Raw genomic sequence first — 19,389 nt, 5'->3', positions numbered from 1 at the left:
TCTGTATCCATTTTTTCTCTTAATATAGTTGAAGTATTGCGCTACTACGTGCAAACATATCCAAAGTTTCTGGTCAAAATACATTAATGGGTGAATTCACGTTACATACTTCATGTATCTGAAAGCATATACTTTAATATGGTTAAGAAATGCTCCCGCTTACAATGGACATAAACCAGCTAGGTACACATGCTTTTGCTACTAAGCAAGGGAAAGAAAGGACTACCTTCTCCTATAAGATCACCTTTGAAGCTACTGAAGAAAAGCTTAAAATCAACGGAACTGGAAATTTTCAGTACATGCATGGGTGTGTGTGCATATGGGAAAAATACAAGCAGCAAAAATTTATGTTACTCAGCTTATAAACACAAATCAAAACATCAACTCAGGTAGTGAAGATTCACAAAATTTGGGAAAGAAGAGAGTTCTAAATGATGACGTAGGCCTATAGATTTAGAAATAGGATCTTTTGAAATATTTTCCTATTACAGATTAAGTTAATAACGCCCCCCCAAACAACAAAAAATAAAACAAGAACACCTCACCCCAACCAAACAAAAACCCCAGAAACAAGTTTTAATCTAGAAGGAAACACACACTCTCAAAATACTAACAAATGAAGCTCACAATACATCCTAGTACCTACTTGGCAACGGGACTTTTTCCATTATGTTTCTTGTGAACTGCTGAGTGTTGCATTACATCTGGAAAAAAAATAAACAAAGCATAATTTCTATAGCAATTCCTACTTCCTCTTTTAGATCAACCCAACAAATTTATCTTTCCATCACTACCAGACGCTTAGCAGAAGACATCTCTGTGAAATAGGCTAGTCTTACAGCGCTGAGAGAAACAGGTGCTGCATACAGGACAGACCAGTTTGTGCAGACAGTATAATCAAGACTCTGTACCTTCCATTCCACAGGAGAATGGAACAGAAAAATATGAACCGTAACAGCCGTTTATGTTTGCTCACCTCTGTATTTAATCTTAAGGACTAAATGCATGACTGAGTATCACCCAGTATGAAAGGACGGAGAGGGACGAAAGCATGCAGCCAGAAAGTACACAATTTTGTGATTTTTATCTGAACTGCTGAAATTAATCTCAAAACTATGTCACACATGCCAAATAGCAAATTAAGACAAGTCTTACACAGAAGTATTGCATTCTGAACCTCAAAATTCATTTTGCAAGTAAAGATTTACAAATTACATTTGACATAAAAAGAGATACTGCCTCAAACAAGAAACAAGAACTTTATAGAGACACGTTCTACCCTTTGAGGCAACTGTTAAATTTTAGCAAAAGCAACTTTTCTTAATTCCAGCTGTTGATGATCTTAGCCTTCCTGGTAGCTATCGTTTTGCCTGAACTCCTCTCAATGCTACACGTAAGTCCAAATTATGATTTGGGAGGGAAAAAAAAAAATTCACAACGGCACAAAATGTGTTCTGAAATGCATTTGTAGTTTCATCAGGTGAACAGATTTGGGTTTTTTTAAGGACAGTATATAAAACACTATTTGAGCAATTTCCAAATATATTGTCTATTTACTTGATGAGTTCTGAACTGAAGAATATGGTAATGATTTTTTTTAAATGAGAAGAAGCTGTCTGAACTACATATGTGGATTACTGATTGCACATCAGATCAACCGCAAGCTTCTTATCAACGTGTGACAGGATAAGAGTGGTGTCATTCTGTAAAAACTACTGTAGGTGTTCAGTGGTCCTTGGTCACCTCTCAGTTCCATTTCTCATCCTTCCCACCTACCAGAAGCTTATACTTGTCTGCTGCTGAAAACAATGCAAAACTGGCTTGCCTTTCCTTTCCAAATGAAATGACTGACCAGCCACTAGGCTGCTGCTTCCACATGTGAACTGTTCTTGAGGTATTTGGAGAACACCAGCTTTCAGACTGTAATCAATACTCACTACAGTCCCAAACAGTCCTTATTAGCAGTCCAGAGTATAAAAGCAGCGTAAGCTAAGAATAAGAAGATGGAAACTTCAACATCCTTTCTGTGTGAAACTAAAGGCTAAAGAAATTTGGCAAATTTAATGCAAAACAGTCTGCAACTCTTGAAATGCTGCACTCAGCTTGTAACCCTGGTAACTGAAGAATAGGTAAAGGCATGAAAAGCTGCAAACAATATTGGCTCAAGTAAATTGTAAAGTTTATCTCCCTGGTTGCTCAACACAGCTGTGAACTTCTGCCTCCAAGCTGTCTGCGAACACTCCCACTCCTTGAATTATACAGCAACCTCCTACGGAAACTGCTGAAAGTATACAAAAATTCTTCGTTTGCATAGCAGATTTCATTCAAATCTCTCAGCTTTGTACCAATGAAAAATCAATCAACTGCATGATTTCCAGAACTGAGTGTGGCACAGTTTCTCAGAGAACCACCACCTTTGAGTACACAACTACCTTCCTCCTGACTTGAAGCTTCTGAACTGTCCTCCTTGAAGTGTTCTGGTGCCTTAACCATCTTCAAAGAGGGTTGTAAGTTACCTGCAGAGAATAAAGTTCACGTAGTAACTTTATAGATCTTGAACAGCTAGACAGTTCCTGAACGCTTGCACTAAACTGGAAGCTAGGGAAATGGGAGACTGAACTTACTGGTTTGCATGTGGCAATAATTAAAACATTGTCTCCTTCAAAGCAGACCATCTCCAAGAGTAAAGGCTCTATGGAGATACTTTTATCTTGAAAAGAGTGTGCAAAACAATTTTAAAGCTATTTCAAAAGGCTGGGATTGTGATTCTAGCATGAAAAATATTCCCATTATCATGCACTTCAGATTTTTTTTTTATAATCTTTTTTGTGTTACAGCAGGAAATCGGAAGGAGACCAACGACAGTTTCTAGAATTCTTCCACAAGTTACACTCCTCAACTGTCAAATCATTCACGTGCCAAGAGAGACCTAATCTGGGCTCAAGTCTTCTAGTGCCCTCAACACAGTCTTCATGCACAATTTTTGCCTTTTTATGCCAGACGGGATGGAAAAAGAAGTGACAGTAATATTTACAGTTTTGTCACAAAAATACCACTGCCATGCTCTGAAAAAGGACTAAAATTGGTAATGAATCTACCTATAGTCATCTGCTCTTTTCCTCCCATAAAGTTCCAAGTTAGTGCAGGTAAAAACGTCTGAAAGCTGTTGCTTAGGAGCTTGAAACTCTGACAGGAAGATCCTTCTGAATACTGTCTGCATCGAACACACGAAGCGCCCACAGATCACGGTCTAATAAAGTCTGTTGGAATTAAAAGTCTACTCCAGCCTGAAAAAGTGTCTAAAATAACGGCTATAATGAACCAGGAGGGAGATAATTGATTTCCTCCTTAATGGAACCACGGCAGCATAATTACGCTTACTGAATATATTCTTCAGTGTGAGATTCCAACTATTATTTGAGGTATAAAGACCCTTCACTGAACAAAGAATTTATTTCCACATAGGTTTTACTAGAACCATACCCTTTAAAATGAGTGAATGTTTTTGTATTTCTGTGAAGAGACATTTTTATTCCTAAATCTAAACAGCAACCGAAGCCAAATTTAAGCCACAACTCCTTTCTCTGCCAGTTAATTCTGCACAACCATTTGAGAGCTATGATGAGATTTTGCTTAAAGATATGTTTCTCCCTCTCCCCCCACACTGTCATCACATGCAAAATATGCCACCATGGGCTAACTCACAACTGCAAGTATTACCAGGATTTCAGGAATCCCAAACAGGAAACCTAGAAAAACACAGAGGCCACATGTGGTGTGCTACCCCAGACAACTCATCCAGTTCCCTTTCTCGAAAGAAAAGCAACTACGTTTAGATTGATCGCGCCATTTGTCTTCATCAGACTTTTTCTTAATATTTAACTCAATGTCAGGGCTCTGAAACACCCCAATGGGCTTTGCAGCCTCTTCCCCTGCCCTCCCAAGGGCTTCGCCTGCCTGTGCTCAAGACCCGATCTGATACAGCGCAGTTTTGCAATTTTGGGTGAGACTGCTGGGAAAAGAACTGGCAGAGGCCTCATTCGGGGCCTCCATCCTTTGGCCTGGGAGCTGCATTTGAGCTCCAGTCCTCACCTGGAGTGCACTGCAGCCGTGCTCGTCCCTGGCCAAGTACCTCACTGATCCTGTTCTTAACCCTGACCTACTGACTTGGTTTTCTGCCTTGACCTCAGACCTGTCTCACTGCTTTGGACTTGTCTGGTAATCACCAGATTCTTGCCTGCCCCTGGTCCTAATCTTTCTCACAGCAAGTTAAACTCAGTGCTTTCTGTCCTATCCATCAGAGAGAACAGATCAACCTCTTTACGTTATGATTCTCTGGTATTTGAAGACTTCAGTCATATTCCATTGGAGTTTTTCCCTCTTCTCTGCTAAACAATTAAGTTCCTCGCCCTACCTGTCATGCATTGTAGATCTGACAAATCCTCACGATCTTTCATGTACCCAATTATTTATTTATTATTATAGAAGTTATCTCCCATTTATGATCACATTATAATCTGTAAGACTTCCTGCAGAACTGACATTTGTCCATTTTACCCTTCTGATCTACCTGCCCTGCAGATCATTGCTGCCCTGAACTAACCCAGTCAAGTCTCTGGTTCTTTTTCAGACCATTTCAAATTATAATCACTTCCCACCTAGATGCAGTGTACAGACTAAAAGATGGATACACTGCGCAGTGTGCCTACCATGAGCATGAATCTTTCTGGACTTTGGAAACTCTTCCCTCCCCATGCAGCCTTTCAGTACAACAGTTGTCAGAATTTTTACAGCAGTAAATTCTAGCCAGTTTCACAACCATCCTGGACCTCATTAGCTTAACATTTTCACAAACCTAGCACATAAGAATGTTTTAAGTGTTAATAAAAAGTCACAAAATTACCTACAGCTTCTACCCTAATCACAATGCCTTTACCCCACCACATGAACACATTTGTCACAGATCACACACATCATTTGAAATTCAAGTCAGCTGTCATGTTTCTACTTTCTTCCAAGTGCGTGCGAGAAGACTGTATGAAAACTCCAACTTATTCAACTCCTTACTAAGATTATCTGCAACTTCTGAGGCAGTGGCCTCACAGTCAGTACCTTGACTGCCATGGTGTATAACATGCACTGAAAGAGGAAAAGACTCAACAGAAGCAAAGATCACATCCATACAGAGAAGCTAAGCTCAGGTCGCACAATCTGTAACGCGCAAGTAGGTAAGGGGTCCACCAAGCAAATCTCTGTAATGCAAATGCTCTGAACAAGAGCCTGTATGTTCTGAAATCAGGGCCATCCCATCATTTATGTACTATGTACCCAAAATGAATCTTAGTTTAAATACCAAGACAAATGCTTCATCTACAAAAGAAACAAAAAACAGATGTCACTTTTTGGGTCAGCTCAAGCTTTTTGTTCCAAAGTTTAACAGAGTTTAACAAAGTTTCTTAAAAGGAAAAAGTCCCAAACTGTTGTACATACTCAATTCATAATTATCTATTTTAATAGCGTGATGGTACAGAGAAGAAAGAAAGAACACAACCTGATGCTACACAGCATGTTCCCACTGTCAAAAACATGAGTATCTGCTGAAGCAACTATTCATTGGCAGGGAGTTCCAATATGACCAGTGGAAAACAATGTAACATGAATACATAATTATAAAACTGTAATTAGGCACGACAGGAAGAACAGCTTTTTACAGACTTTTTGTTACATAAAACGGAATTAGGATATTTCTTACTGTGAGTGTGCAAAGATTCCGATGAAATTGATTGGAAGAAGTTGTATACTCTCTGATTCTGCAGAAAAGCTTGCGATGTATTTGAAAATAGCTGCCTGAAATTTAAGTGAGAGTTTGTTAAACTGTAGATACTATTCCATAGAAAGAATACAGGAATTTACTCTAGTACCATTTAAGAGGAAAGAAGGCAGTTCTTAAAAAGTCCAAACACTTCAAATCACATGTTCAGCATAAATAATGTTCAATGTTACTTTTGAGCTTTGTTGTTCAGTGCCAGTGCAAGGTCTGAGTACAGGCAGTACAAGAAATTGGTATGATGAATTTTTTTTAATTTAAAAAGTATGTGCTTTTTGAGCCACCCCAATTCAAACATTTTAGCCATCTGTAACATTTTATTAAAGAGGAGTTTGGACTGAGTCAAAAAGCACTGGACTTTACATCTTAACTTTTTGGTTTTTTTAAAGCTGAGACCACATTTAATTTCCCAAAACAATGCGTATCTTCCTTAAACACACTTTTTTGATTAAATACAAAATTGAAGTCACCTATAATGTCAGTATTTGAGTTTCATAATCATCTCCAAGAGCAAAGGGTGAGATTCTCAATATTGCTCTGCACTGGTCTGAGTCTGTTCCCAAGAGGTCAGTGACAAATTCTATTAGCTTCAGATAAGAAACCAGGCCAACACTGAATGGTTTTTAAATCCCACACCAAGTTTTCAGTTCTTGCTTGCCAGGAAGCATTACCCAGCTCTATTTTTGTTGAGAAGAGGCAGGGGAGAGCAATTTTTGGCAAATGGGCACATACTTAAGACCACCAAATAAGTATATATTTATGCTAAACTGACACTGTAAGAAAACAAAATTTGTACACAGGAATGCTGTTCTCACAAGGTTATTCATGTAGCATTCCAGTACAGCCACAACCTAACTTGCAAATTGTAATTATAGTTCCACACTGTAACATAGTTGGACATGTCCAAAGGTTATCCTCAAACTGAACCTCTTGGGTTTGTAGTTACTGTGCAGCGAGGCTTCAAAACCTTTTGTATTACAGTATGTTCTCTTCAGTCAACCTCTATTTAAAAAGTTTGTTCATTTAAAACCAGAATGTTTATTAGCCAAAATTGCTTGTGCAGATTTAATTTCCGGCTTCACAATCCAGCCAACAAGGACTGACAAATAACATTAGAGATCAAAACAAAAGAAAATTGGGAAGGGGGAGGTTGAGGCACACAGCAGCTCCATACCTTCTTTAGCTAAGCTACTGAAACCCAAAGATCCAATATGCTTGGACCCACAGTACATTCTGAGCAGGGGCTTGAAAAGCAGTGCCTGATTCTTCAACAAGTACCCTAACTCAGGAGACACTGCCTAACCTGATAAATAATTTCAGTTATTTTGAACAAGGTTGAACAACCCTGACAGAAAAGAACAAATGTATCCAGGTATCTGCAGCAAACAAAAAGAACAGGGAGGCACACCCAAATTCATATTGCTGTTCTGAGTTACAGGATTTGACCAACAACGTCCCACATCCCAGCAAGCACTCCCATCACTAAATAGTATGTTATGAGGTCTGGGCCATTTTCTTACAAACATGTGAGCTAGATTTAATTTTATATAATGCTTCACTATTACTGTTTATTCTTCTTGAATTCACGTTCTGTCTCTCACTCTATCCTGTCATAAAATTAGAACATATCCACTCCGTGTTACTGTTCCCAGTATTTCTAAATATACCCTTGTATAATAGAGGTAAGACCCTTGCTGAAGTGCCAGTCATTGCTGTATAATGCTCCTCAGGACAAATATTTTCATAATTGTATGATTACTTCTACAGAAGTAATCCATTAAAATTCAAAATGAGTCTCAATTTAAAACAAAAACAAAAAAAACCAGAAAAAGAGTCAGGAGTATCTATTTCATTACTACCTTCCCATTTTCTTCTCAAATTGTGTTAAGGCAGCAGAACTTCCACTGCCCCTAAGGGTTAACTAGTTTGACTTCAATCACTTTTCAGGTAACGCATTTCAGGTTATTTGCTAAAATATTTACCTGATTATGGGCTCAAGATCAGCATGCCTTCGTTCTTCCCTCTTCTGAAAGCCCTGATTTAGTGCTCTTAAAATAGTCTTGTCAAACGCTTCAGAAGACAGTTCCTTTGGGAGCTGAGAAAAAGGTTAACATGAAAAATGAGTAGTTGACATTTTAAAGACTACAGTTGTTCACCATCAGTCTTTATACCTCTTGGTGTATCAACCAGAAACTCTATTGTTCCAGTTTCAGTAAGGTAATTTACAGACTAAAGGTACAACAAATCATCATAATTTAATTTTGCTAGAGAAACGCTTTGCTGTAAATCCTCACATCAAATCCAGGTGTAAGATCATTTAAAGCTCTATTTAAAGGAGCTACAATCAGAAATTTACCAATACTGTGCTTTTTTCCAGAGTAATTTACAGCCTTTTTCAGTTTATTTCTTTAAATCTTTCACACAGAGAAAGCAGGTCTGAAAATAACATTAAAAAAATACCAGGGAGGACTGAAGGCAGTGTACTCACTATCATCACTTGGTTAAATTCTTTCAAAGAAATAGGAGTAGAAAGGACACAGTTTCAGTTATATAATACATTAGACTTCAGTGAGCAATATTGAGATTAATTAATAGCAAGTCCTTCTCCCATTGCTATTAACACTGAAACTTATGAAAATTCATCATAACTGTTTACAATGCCAGCATTACAAAGCGAGGTCTTCTGATGTTCTAGTTCAGAAGACAACATTCTTGCTAAAAAGCATGTCTATTTTAAATGAAAAATATTCCCCAGAACAAAGGGTTTTCATAATTACAACTTCCAGAATAACATACTAAGTACATTAAAGCTGATCAAACTTGTTAAGCTATATTAAAAAAAATTATTTTAATTTTGGGGCAATTCAAAGTAAACTGCCATTGCAAAAATGCTTTTTCCTAAAGTTAAAAGCTATTGCTAATCCGGTTAACACCTGCCATCAGTTATGATAAACAGCACTAAGCAATTTACACTAGAGCAGCATCTTCCTCTTGCATATCTGGAACACACCCCATCCAGAGCACCAGCTGGATACTACATCGTGCTAGTGGTACAACAGCACAGCGCTAAGTAATTCTTTCACTGAATGAAGTGCTGCTAACAGAGAGACACTATGGCTAATGTAGATAATTGCTTGGTAACCAAGCTAAAAGGAACTTCTGGAATCCAGGCAGGCAGGTGCTGTTAGTATTAGATTAGTATCGTGCTATAGTACCTGAACTGTATTAGATACTTCTTACAAGCAAGAAGTGCTGAAAGCAGCTGCTTTTAACTGACCCCTTTGGCTTTAGTATGCGCTATGGAGGAACTCTGACTAGAGAGTTAGTCAGTATTCACCAAAAGATACCAAAAAGCTACTGCAGAAGCAAGTGGATGAGCAAATCTCCTTGCCTGGTGTTTTGTATTTAAATTTGTCTCCAGAAACAGCCACAACTTTTTTTTTTTTTCTTTAAAACCTTCATTAAAAGGAATTCAATTCCTTCTGTAATTAAGGATTCGGTTATATGAACTCAAGATTAGGTGCTTATCTTAACTTCAGGTAATGAGACAGCCTTGCTGCTTACAATCTTCTTAGTCCTTCCACATATATGGGTAATTTCCTACATGTGAAGAGCTTTTTATTCTTATCACCTAAGAGAAGGTGCTCTTTAAATATAAAGCATCCAAGTTATCCCAGTTACTACCTTAGCCTTTCCCACTGATGCTTCTGTTCTGACACAATTTTTACAGTTATCTTACTCCTGTCACCCACAACCTTGGAATTTCCTATCAAGTATTTTGACCACCCTTTTCTGTCCCTAGGAAACTGAGTGTACCACTTAACAATGCCGTGTAGACTGGAAATAATAAAAAGCCAAAATGCAAGTGCCTATGAACTGGACAGCATTCATACTTCTATGGTGCTTTTTAAAGCAAGGTATAAGTTTTATCCTGCTTCATTTAACAATTCTTTCTTTCTTCTGTACTTACGGCTATCAAACCAACACAAACCAAACATTTTTCAACTGTGCACATTATCCACAGAACACCTCAGCAAGCTCGTAGCAGCCTGCAGTTGTCCTCCTTTTCTCCTGCCATCTTCTATGTATCTGGACTCTGCTGGAGCAGTCAAGGCAGCACATGGAACATTCTGCATCTGCAGAGCTGCCATCAGGCAATCAGAACAGCTCTGCAACATTTTGGAGCCTGTTTTCCTGGCTCCTCCTCCTCCTGGCAGCAAGTAGATACTAGAGGGTCCGTTTCAGAAACTGGTGTTTGTCTCTGCTTTACAGGTAGGGGAACAGGAGGCATGAAGCGGAACGCCTGTCCCACAGCTGCATGGGATCCCGTATGACAGTCCTGCTTTTAAGGTTCTCTTCAGGAGCAGATGCATGTACCCTATCTTGTGGGACACCCCATCCGCAACCAGACATGCCATCCATAATTCAAATCCTCACAAATCAAGCTCTGGGAACTCCTGGAACTAGATATTCCAACTAGATTAAAGCAGCAGTGAATACTCGCTGCTTCATTTCTACAGTGCTGGCAAACGTAATGTTGATAACCGAAACAGTGAAGACGACAATGACCTTTGTTCAAGGTCATCACACTCATGAGGTCTACATGTGGCCCACATGCACAAATGCACTCCCTGCTTGGGGTGGGGAGGGGGGAGAACAACATAGAGAACTTACTTTTTTTAAACACATGCATGCATAAATAGTTGCTAGATTTTCCTCAAATTTAACTCCTTGAGAGAGTGAATATGCCTGCCTTTGTTCTACTGAAGAATACAACAGTAAAATTAAGAACTCCTTAATTAAAAACAACAAATGATACTCTTTAAGGTCATTCTAACAGGGACAGCAATAAGCAAAGGAGCAGTGCTTATATCTATATATTAACTCTGCGGGGAATACTAAAAACTTATCTGGTAGTTTCATGGTAGTTCAGCTAAAACTATAAGAGCAATTTCAGATTAGACAAACGATCTCCTCCTGTGAAACTCCCCAAACACTCTGTTTAGCTGCTTCATCTGTCAAGCTGCTCTACCACACAATACATGGATTTAAATGGTTAATACAGTTGTGAAGTACAAAAATCTGGGAGCATGCTTTTGTTTCTGTAATTACAGCCCTGAAATCACAGCTCTTCTAGACTACTTCTGAAGTTATAAACCTGATGTGTAAATATTTACATTTTAATACATACTTTTAGCAGGAATTCCTGAAGCTCCTGGTGTGTTTTTGTTACACATGTTACCGAAAGATCAGACCAGGTTACCTAGTAAGGAAAGAAAAGAGCATGAAGAAAGTTTCTTTTCCAAGTATCATACCAGTTAGCTGATCTTAACACTTCCATAAATCCCGTGATCTCAGTGTTAGAGTTAACACTTGCAGACAAGTAAATACCAAGCAAAACAGGGATAATGGTGCACTTTTTCAAAGAAGTATACTAATTTTGAGTGTACATTTTAAGATCATCTTCATGTTACTTGTGGCTAAAGGGAGTATGAATAAATTCAGGTGAATGCAACGAAGTCCCTGAAGATTACTGACTGACTGCCGCAGAAAGAAGCCAGGCAGAAGGCTCTGTAATTACAGGACTTGCATCAAACAGACATCATTAACTGCAAAGACCACGTACCAGAGAAAAGGACTACAGGTCAGATATACTGGATTGAGTTCTCACTGTCATCGTCACGAGTCAAAACAAGAAAGAAAACAAACCAACCAACCTGTCTTTATTTATATTACCTATAAAATAATTTTATCTGCCTCAGGCTTGAAATTTACAGGGTCATATAGAAGTTGTTGCAGGGTACAATTCACAAAAAGTACTGCAAGTTACTAAAGAAGTTACTCAAGTATCAGACAGCATTTTGGTATACGCTTGTACAAAATTTTAGCAGCTTATTGCTCTGACACAACATGCAAGTAGTAAACCAGCACCTTCACATGCATATTTTGAGAAAAAAAAACAGAATTAAGCTTGGTTAGATGAGCGCTGCCTGGCTTTAAGCCCACTCCTGGGCTTAAGATTCCCATTACATGCATGGGAAGACTCTGTGTAATGGGAGTGGACATGGCAATTATAAACATTTATTTACTCCCAAGAGCTGACAGAATAATGTCACCACCAACCGCCTTCAGCTTAGTCCTGAGAAACGCCAACTACTGTTGGCCCCTCAGTTGGGAAGCCACAACTGTAATCGCTGTTATAACCTTAGAAAAGCAGTGTCTGGGCAAGCACAAAATGATCCGCAGTGAGGAACACAGCATATACCTGCACAGATGAGGAGAGGAAACTCTTTCCTAAAAGAACTGAAGTGCAGGAGTTTCAAGCTTACTCAAATACTTGCCAGAATATCTCCACATTCCCCCTTTAACAAAGAAATTCAAAACCACTGTCAAATCTGTCTACGTGCTGAATTTTCAAAATAGTTTTGTGACTTTAAATATTAATAATCCATTATGGGCATCCTGTATAAACCTCTCCTACCTACTATTGTATTTTACCTAGTACTCAGCCTACAGATTATTCGGACAAAAGATCTATGACAAGGCTGAAATACTTGTGCAAGTTAACCTTTAAGACTCTGAAGGCTACATTCCACATTAAGGTCCTTAGCAAAAGGAGAGTGCAGAATTTCCTGCAAATTTAATCTTCAGACATGATCAACACTGTATCTGTTGCCACTACCTCACTTCAAAAACAGAAACAGTATACACGTCAATTTAATTTTAAGCTTCTAGTAATACCAGAAAAGACAAAACTCTACCATTCATATCCATTTAGAGAATACAATATCAAACGTTGGGATCAACCCATCAGTTTTCAGCTCAAAGTGGCATTTTTTTTAAGTTTGCCTCTTCAAAGAGCTCCCATGACTCATGTCAAATGGCCAGTTACAACACTTGATCTAAAACATTCTTTTGTTTGGGGAAAAAAGGTAAAATTTAACTCTATGTTCAAATCTGATATACTACAAGGCACACATCTGTTGGCCAAATGACTCATAACGTTAGTCAGTCCTTGCTAAGAAAATTACTACTTTGATTCAATTAGAACATTACCACTAATGGCCTTAACAGTTATTATTTCACACCTACAGCCTTTAACACCTGATCTCAATATTGAAAGCTTCTCTTCCAAAGTAGTAAGCAGCAGTGTTTTGTTTAAAATTCACTCACATAATTGTTTTATATGTTGCCTCTGGCTGTTATAATACATGAAGTCTATACTGGGCAGGCCTTCAAGTTTGTTGACATTTTTTAGCTTGTTGGTTTTTAACTTAAACAAACCAACCAACTTCCAGTTTTGTCAAAAAACACAGGAGCCATCCTCTTATGGTAAACATTCATGAAAGAGATGACCATATGACTCCAAGCAATATATAGCTGCAGACCCAAGAACCGTGCTCCTACGCCGCCTGAGCAAACAATCAACTAGCTTTAGGATTCTTGGTAATGCTTACCCCAAATTAGCAAAAGCCAAGTTTCCTGGAGTGATCTCACACATCCGGCTATGGCTGGTGTTTTACACTTTCCCACTTTATGCCCACAATTACATAAAACACCTGATATGCCCACAGAATCCGAGAGAATTACAGGACAATTCCAAGAATCGCTGAAGAGCCTAATGTAATTCAAAATTGTCTTCTGAGCAGATATTTGAAATAAGCTGTACATATCTACAATACATAGATATAGTGAAGACAATTACTTTAATATTCTGGAGGTTACTTGCTTACTTTGAATGTGTACTCCAAATGTTTGTCAGCCCTTTTTCTTGGTACTCCTTTCAGGGTTATCTTGTCAATGTGTACGGCTGAAAGAAAAACACCTTATTGTACATGCCAAAATTACAGTTTGAAAATGCATCTACTTACCTAGCCACTCTGAGCATCACTGTATGCTATTTACTGACTCACGCAACCCCGCTATTTCTCAGATGCTATTTTACTATAACAAACTGCAGGGGGCAGGTGGAGCCTTGCTCTCTACAAAGTGCTTCTCTGGCCTGACCACAGCCCCTCATGGCAGGTAACAGGAATATGTGCATTACCCCGGAGCTTATTTAGACCGAAGGTCACATAAACACCACAATATAACCACTCTAAGTGAAAAGACAATAAAAAGAAGTCAGATTGCGTCTTTACTCCAAGAAGTAACAACAAACGCCGATAAAAGCCAGCGACAATGCCTTCCACATCCACATGTCTGAAACATCAAGTAGAAATGAGAGCAAACTAAGGCAGAAGAACCACATTTCTGAAAGGCACTGAGGTGGAAGGAAACACTGGGGGAAGGCCTGAAGGAGACAGAAATGAGCATTAGCAAACAGAAAATGAAGAGGAGAAGCAGAAGGCTACTATGATCCTACTGTAAAGAGTATCATTCAACTGAACTGAAAAGAAAGAAAGGCACTTTAAAGTACTTGCTACTTTAACATTCCTTTCCCCATAGTCTACTGTGTTCAGAAACAGTCAAGCTCTGGCTGTCACTCGGTAAGAAGCAGCACCGTATGACTTTCAGGGTCTGCAGATTTTCTTGAAGGCACATAACACTGTACAGGTAATACTCTATATAAAAATCTTTACATAGCTGAGATTGCCTTTTCATTTTTCCTGCTATGCTGGCCTAAGAAGTCAACATAATTTTATTCCAAGCGTGAACACATCTTTACATATAAAAAAAGTTATTAAAAACCAGTTTGACCAGCCCACACCATCAATGTTTCCTTTTCAATGCTTTTGAAACTTTCTTTTTTGGCGGGGGGGGGGGGTTAACACTAATGTTTTCCTTCCATTTTTTAACTGCATGTTTACATGGGATATATTGGGAATGACTCACAACAATAATAAAAAAAATTAACCTCCTACAAGTGTACGTTACAAAGCTTATTCTTGCAGATTAGCTAATTACCGTTTCATCTACCTTAAACATCTTTAATTAATTTAGTTAAAGTTACAATTAAAGCATCATCCCCATAAAACATGCCAGTTCTAAGAGAACTAAGTATTAGCAATTTCCTTAAAGGAATAATAAGTCAGCATATAAGCCTAGTGGTAGTGTTACAGCTTCCAAATTTTTTAGTAGAAAGACTGACGAATACTGAGTGTGCCGGTGTACGCTGTCTGTAATCTTTTACCTGGCAGTTAGAGCACTAGACAATCAGTTAATTTTCATCAGTTAATGAAGATTAATTATTACAAGCAAAGAAATCTGAGATGAGCTAAGGATGCCAGACAATAACATACATGTATATCCCATGAAAAGACAAATGTTTAGTGACTTTTAATTTCTACCTGTCTCATATAGATAAAAGCACTGGCATAACATCAGCTTTGCTGCAGTAAAGTTTCTTAATGGCCAATGTTAAAACTGATACCATCAGCTGAGATGATACTCATAAGTTAATTAAAAAGTTGATTCCCATGTCTGGAACTGAGAATAGTGGTTTAAATTGCATTTCACTACATGCATATATTTAGCATACATAATTATGGAAACTAGCACCATTAACATTCACAGACAAGCTTCTTTTCTAATGAGATTGTGTTTATTTTAAACTTTTGAATGTTCTCAGTGCTAAATATATTTGTCCTCAAGTACAAAGAAATTTCATTACACAATGTAGTACCTTCAGCTTCCTTAACTTCTTTTTGTTGCTGTTGCATGCTTCATTGTAATAAATGATACAAGAGGTAATTACAGTTTTGTTCCTGCACAGCTGTAGTTCCACAGTTTCAACAGACTGCTTTAAAATTCCGATTCACAATCACACTTTAAATATTCTAAATGGCTAGATCGAGAAGAAATGTTTGAATATACAAGCCAATGAGGCGTGTAACATCTCTACATCTATTTTGGACACAACACATGCATTCAGGACCTTTAAGTCAAGCACATACACATGACACTGTTTCCATATTAAGTATAACTTATGATTTCTAAAGATCATATTAATCACAGCTAAGAATAAAAAAAAACATGTTTTATCATCAGTGCTATTTCTAACCCAGTAAGGAGATTTCTGTAGCTGAGACTCTCTTTCTATCACATAGCTATATAGCAAGTGCCATAAAATTATTCTGATCCTTCACCATAGTTTCTAACTATCATAAAACGAACGCTGAGAAATATTTAAGCTCTCTGCTAGATTAAATTATTCAACTTGTCTGTGATTCTGTTACTTTATTCAAGAGCATTGCTAAAGAGAGTCTTCCTTTTGTATTTCTAATTTGTGAATATGAACACTTTGAACTTTGTAAAAGGATTTGAAACAGGTTTGCTGTCTGTAATCAGCCATAATCTTTCTCTGTTTTTTATGCAAAGAATTAAAACTCTCAAACTGCCTGTCTTCAAAGTGTAATTAAATCTCCACAGTAGAGACAAAAGGACATTTATGAGGACAAAACGAATAGCAATAGCGAAGAGCTGGCAATCCGGGAAAACTGTCTGCAGGATAGCGTAGACTAATTTTGAGTAGACAAGTGATTTGCTAGTCTTGTTGAAGAAGAAAGGGTAAGAATAAATCTGTTTTCAATAAAGCTTATTTCTTCAAAGAGAAAAAACTGTGCTGGCAATTGCACAGAAGAGTTCTGTTTACACTCTGAAGCCTTGTTCTCCTTCTCCCCAACAGAGCCAAATGACGACTTACTTCCGTGGAAAGCCTTTCACTTCTCCAAACTACCAATTCTATAAAACCTCCTAAAACGTGTTTTTTTCTTTGTTTGTTTTTTGAGACTAATCACATACAATTGAATCAAGCAGCAAAAGCTCTCCACTGTTTCACAGTATCTTCATGTTTAGTTTTGCTTCAAAAAATCAAAACACTGTTAATACAATTGCATTAAATTTTCTTGTTTTCTCCCAAATCCCTCCTCCTTCTTCAGGAGGAAGCCTATTTGCAACCAACTCTCATGCACGCAGTCACCAGTAGTTAGCAGCTAACAAGAATGACAACTTGTTATAATAAAGACAAGACCAAGTAGGCAGCAGAGAAGCTATTATACTCACCAATCACTGCAGTTTCTCATTCAGATGAACAGCAAGACAGATGCAAGATTTCCGCAACTCCAGGCAGATTTTAGCATTCAAGAAAAACTTAAAGTGTTCCTCAAAAGAAACCTCAGACAACATACCTTCTCGCTGAGGTCTATGGGAAGCCGTTGGTAATCCATCATGAGGTGCTGTGGTTCGTTCTAGGAAACTGGTCTCGTTACTTGACATGCAGTCACTATGGGAAAAGTCATTCTAAATTGAGAAGGAAGAAAAAGGAAGTGACTTAACAGAATGTATATTACCAAAGTTTGCTCTAAACAGCACAAATTAAAAAAAGAAAGTTCCTTGGTCAGTATTCTACAGGAGAAAAACCTGAACTTCTTGACAGTGGCAAAAAGGTAGTCATCAGCCACTTCAGTTCCTATTTGTTTATTAAATGTCAGCTATAACCTCCAACATTTCACTGATCTTGTTTTAAAAACAGAACAGGGTGAGGGACAGATCATGTGCCTTTAGGGTATCTCAGGCTGGATAATTCAAGATCATTAGCTTACAACTTCAGTGCTAATTTACTGTTAGTATGAACTCTTTCATTTACTAACCTGTGAAGTCATCTACTCACTACACTCTAAACACTTTCTCCTCAATTATATTCACGCCCTGTAACTTCAGCCTACCACCTCTTCTACACAGGAAGTCACGAAGAACTGTTTGGACAGTCTATCAGGACGTATGGTCCCAACAGCTAAACCCACACCCCTCTTACTAACCAAACCTTCAGAATGCAACCAAGTTGCCACCAACACCCTCTCTTCCATAGCGAAAAGCACAGACTGAAAGCTCACCTCCCCCCGTATTTGCACAGAGATTTCAAAATTGTACGCCAAGAATTACTACTGTTTTAATACAGCACATAAGGAGGGACAGATCAGGAAATCATACAAGACAGATAACATGGACAGGTAAGAGAAGAAAGAAAGAACAAACCAGGCTAACAATGACAAACTAGAGAAAAGGATTAGACGAGCTTGGACTTCAAGTGGTTTTTCTAGGGTAACGAGAATGTAAATAATTCTTCCGAAATTAAGATAAAACTTTAATGTATCAATTTACATGTTTGTCAGTTACCAGATTGTGTTAAAAAACCAAACTGACGGAGCTAAAATTCAGAAATGTTTTAAAATGTCCAATGACTTTGGATGTAACTGGTTTTGCCAGCTGACCAGTGTAATTCCATGTTTCAAGCAAACAATGCATTGTCTTAAAAATATACATCCACGAAGAACTAGGAAATACTGGAAGCTACTAGTGAGTTTCTGATTAATCTGTCCTGAGGCACCTCTATTTAACTGTAACTAGTACAACATATGAGCTTAGCAAGTATTTAAGTGCTATCAATATGCAAATACCATATTGACAGCGGCAGCAGCACAGAGGGGGAGAGAAGGTCGTTCTCTGTGTAGCACCACAAATCAACCAAATACTGTTTTTATTAAGTAATAGAAGCTAAAACAGAGGGTAGGTTTCTTGGGAGAGCTTTCAAAAGAAGTTAAATAGAGGTTGTTCAATGCACCTCAAATATTTAGCAACTGGTGTGCATGAAAACTAGAAGGTAAATAAATATCTATCTTATTAGTAACTCTATAAAACAAACAAAATTCCTGGGGGAAATGGATACTTTTTGGAGTAGATGTATATTGAAAGTTCAAAGTCTGTTCCTCTCATTCAGGATGAAGAACTTTGCTCCACTGAAAGACCTTCATAAAAGATTCGTAGACGAAAAATACAAATCTTCAGACAGTACTCTTATTTTTAAATATACAAAGCACAAGATTCTGGAAAGAAGTGCCAGAATATATGTGATTTTTTTTTTTCCCCCCTGAAGGACTTGTGCAACATGGTGGGCCAAACCAACAGCCAAGACTAGTTACCTTGTTTGGTACAGAGGACCCCAAGGCTGTCACAACAGGCAGACCAGAATGAGGAAGCACAGAGGTGTCAAAAGACATTGGAATCCCCTTGGAGTTTGTGAATTATTCGATGAATTTCTTCAGATTTGACAGATGTACCAACTAAAGCTTGCTTCATCTTACTAAACCACCTTTACATCATCTATAGCGTGGGTACAAACTGTGGCAACTCCTACCAATATATTCAACTCATTCAGGACCCAGTAAGTATACAGGCACCACGCCTGCCCTGGGCATACTGTTAATCTGACTTTCATCAGTTGCACCAACAGCAGCACACAACTAGCAAGCGAACATCTATGTGCCTTTAGACTGCACTACAGATGGTCTGAGGAACTGAACGACATTTAGCTGTTTCATCTAAACCAGTGAATGTTTTGTGTTCTACACAGTGTCAGTAATATCAGGTTCCAAAGCAACCAGACTTTATAGAGTGTGCTTTGTTTCCTCAAGATAAAACTCATGCCAGTCCCCAGTCACTCAGTAAACAATCTCAGCAAAGTTAACTGATCAAACTAGTCGTTCATGCTTCAAACATCTAATAAATTATGAACACAATGTCAGACTTGGAATAAGAAAGGAAAATAGCTGTATATAAATGAC

General features: G+C 38.1%; 1 protein-coding gene across 2 annotated transcripts in view; it reads right to left on the bottom strand.

Annotated features, from left to right (window-relative positions):
• The window catches only part of ZCCHC2 (zinc finger CCHC-type containing 2), a 42,228-nt gene that overhangs the window by 11,650 nt on the left and 11,189 nt on the right, over nt 1–19,389 (bottom strand). For both annotated transcript variants that reach the window (XM_075417163.1, XM_009936477.2), the window contains exons 2-8: nt 16,957–17,068; nt 13,561–13,637; nt 11,019–11,090; nt 7,810–7,922; nt 5,753–5,847; nt 2,433–2,516; nt 647–704 (exon numbers count right to left, since the gene is read on the bottom strand). In XM_075417163.1, coding sequence (XP_075273278.1) covers nt 647–704; nt 2,433–2,516; nt 5,753–5,847; nt 7,810–7,922; nt 11,019–11,090; nt 13,561–13,637; nt 16,957–17,068 — 611 coding nt within the window. The remainder of the gene's footprint in view (nt 1–646; nt 705–2,432; nt 2,517–5,752; nt 5,848–7,809; nt 7,923–11,018; nt 11,091–13,560; nt 13,638–16,956; nt 17,069–19,389) is intronic.

The sequence above is a fragment of the Opisthocomus hoazin genome, chromosome 3, assembly GCF_030867145.1.
Source record: "Opisthocomus hoazin isolate bOpiHoa1 chromosome 3, bOpiHoa1.hap1, whole genome shotgun sequence".
Lineage (NCBI taxonomy): Eukaryota > Metazoa > Chordata > Aves > Opisthocomiformes > Opisthocomidae > Opisthocomus > Opisthocomus hoazin.
This window is presented reverse-complemented; position numbering and strand designations above follow the sequence as displayed.